Genomic DNA, 2,886 nt, shown 5'->3' on the forward strand with positions numbered 1-2,886 from the left:
AAGAGAAATGATGTTATATCAGATTCAACAAAAATGATGATATAAAATATAAATAGATATATTAAATTTTATTGGAGTTTTATTTTAATGATGTTAAATTTTAGTTAAAATCAATTTTAATATTAAATGGAAAAACAATTTATCTAACTAGTATAACCAGATTAATATTTTTAATGTGGTTGATATAGTTGAAGGCTTCATTTGTACCTACTATTCATAAATATATAACAAAAAAACCTAATGCAACAAAAATATTATTATTAACTTTGATTTTACTTAACTCTTAAGAATGCCACATTACCATAAAAACAGAAGACGCAATAAGCACACTACAACTATTGATAAGCATTCAGAGGAAGCATATGTTAAACATATTCCCTTGAGAATCAATCTAGACCGTCAATTACAAAAATAAAAAATAAAAAAGTCAACATATCCTCAGCCACCTTAACTTGAAATAAAAAATCTTCCACAATTATAAAACACTATCCTCAAAACTCTATTAAACTTAAACACCCCATAATATATATACACCAATTATATGCTATATTGAAAATGAAACCATCACAGAGAAAGCTTATTTCAAAAGCATACTACATAGAAAGTAACAACCCTAAAAGATATTCATATCAACTAACAAAACAACAAAATGTTCTCCTTTCCATGAACAACCTTGTGAAAATCCCAGAGTTAGAAACCCAGAGTATGGCACATTCAGTGTTACTGGATAAAATTGTTTAAATAAAAAGTCATAAGCCCATGCTAATGTTGCTTTGAATAAGTTAGAAACAGAAGCTACCATGCACATTTGAAATGATGAATATAGAGCACAGATACCATATAATGAATCATTCATTTAATATTCATAAACTGCATATGCAGACCTCCCAAGCCATAAGTTACATCTGCTCACAGCAAGTGTGGTGTAATGTATTAAGGATTAAGGGGGAGTTTATGCAGAGCTTCTGAGCAGCACTAAGAGTTTGGGATTTATGCCTTGAGCTTCGCCAACTCTGGTACTCATTTACAGAATGAAAACGAAAAGATGAATACAGTGTTGTATATCAATGAGCTAATAAAATATCAGAATGCTCTGATAATAGAAAAATGCTACAGCACAACAATTTCCTCTAATGGCATTGCCTTGGGAGTGGGTTTATGCTATGATTCCTCTGTTTCTGAGATCAGATCAAGCAAGATCAGCAGGATGAATCTACTCCCTATCAACTTCATTTCTTGCCCATCATTACTGTTTTTTCACACATTGAATTTTGGGTCTTATTACAGTAATGTGAAACTCCTGAATGAGCTTCAAATCAATCATAATTAGAATGCAAGCATCACATAAGGGCATAGCTTTCTAATCGCTAGATATATATACAAAACTCTCCGTAAATAAATAAAAACTAAATCTCACTAACCCTGTTTGCATTATATTACTCACTCTTCCAAGCATACAACAGCAGAGAGAGACCAGCAGGGCTTGCAATGTCAATGTTCTTGAAGCTGCTGCTACCACCAACCCATTGCAGCACAGAAGGCCGGTAAGAAGAAGAACAAGACCTGCTCTTGAAAAGTTTTTTTTCCTTAAACCCCAGTGCATTAGGCCACTGTAAAACAGCAGGAGGGCATGACACCCTGCCATTCATTGAGGACTGAAACATGAAGACTGCATGACCTGTGCTTGGATTAAAAAGCCAGTTATGGACATCCCAAAACACTTCAATAGGAAGCCCATCAATCTGTATAGTCTCATTCCCTCTAAACTTCCACACCAGATGCTTAACTTGCAGCACAACTTGCTTATCAACTCTCACATCCAACCTTGGCTCCTTAGTTTGGTTAGTCCCTCCTCCTGTATGACATTCTATAACGATGTCATGAGTCTTCCCATGTTCTCCAAACTGGGCTTTTGTTGCATAATACTTCTTACCAAATGCATGTTCTCTCCTGGACAACAATGCAGGCTCCATGGCCAGCGATCTGGCTTTGGTCTTCTTTAGGGCTTCTTGCTTCAAGTCCCCGAGCAATAAAACAAGATCCCCATCACAGACCAGGGCCACATAGAAGCCCCCATGCGGCTCTGGGCCACAGATGTATTGAGCTTTGCTGAGATCCCAAAACACAAAGACCTCATTTCCTTTTACATTGAAGCTCTTGGATCCTTTCCTGTTACAGAAGAACCAGGGCTTCATTTCAACTTTACACATGCAATGGCTCTCTTGGTCATTGAAATGTACACTAAAGTCCTGGCTTATCAGACTTCTGGACCATGTTACAGTCACAAGCTTGGATGAGCCTGCGAGCTTTATCTGATACAGGCAAGTGATCAAGTTCTGTTTTGTCCTCATATCTGTGTAATCTGCGAAGCATGAAACAAGCATCCGATGCATTTACTACAGATGCTGGGAATAAAATGCATCCATCTCAGCAAAACCAGAATATGGGCAAGCGCTTTTCGTCCTTACCCTCTAGGACCACAACTTGCTATCCCTATTTCTTCAACCCATGTGCTTTACTGGCCCCTCCTGCCTGTCTGTTCTGCAAGGCTTCCTGTCCTGGGGCATTTAATGTGACTGTTCATACTCTCTCCATGTTCACAAAAATTTATGTCAATTCAAAAGTGTTTCTCACATATATATATGTCTGAGAGGAAGGAAAAAGAAAAAGTTTTGATGTTCATTAGTTCACCAAAGCTTTGTCTGCCTTGGATGCCATTAGGTGATGCAGTTGGATGCCATCAATTAACTAATTGGTGTTTGTGTATTGAAAAAGTTAACAATCATTTTTTTATTTGTAAGCATTTTTATTTTATTAAAAATTCAGAGAAGGGATGAATATAAATGAAATTTATACATTTGGATATAGTCATGTTTGATAGGATGG

At 36.4% G+C, this 2,886-nt stretch overlaps 1 protein-coding gene across 1 annotated transcript; it reads right to left on the reverse strand.

The window, feature by feature from the left end:
- Positions 1-834: 834 nt before the first annotated feature.
- LOC149224919 (uncharacterized) lies at positions 835-2,611 on the reverse strand. Its single transcript, XM_089383623.1, has 2 exons — positions 2,469-2,611; positions 835-2,362 (listed from the first exon to the last, which is right to left on the reverse strand). Exon 2 carries the CDS (start codon positions 2,349-2,351, stop codon positions 1,437-1,439), a length of 915 nt encoding a protein of 304 aa, XP_089239749.1. The 5' UTR covers positions 2,352-2,362; positions 2,469-2,611; the 3' UTR covers positions 835-1,436.
- Positions 2,612-2,886: the final 275 nt, after the last annotated feature.

This window comes from Pinus tabuliformis, chromosome Q (genome assembly GCF_031772625.1).
Source record: "Pinus tabuliformis cultivar Carrire ecotype Pingquan chromosome Q, CPIR1, whole genome shotgun sequence".
NCBI classification, from domain to species: Eukaryota; Viridiplantae; Streptophyta; class Pinopsida; order Pinales; family Pinaceae; genus Pinus; species Pinus tabuliformis.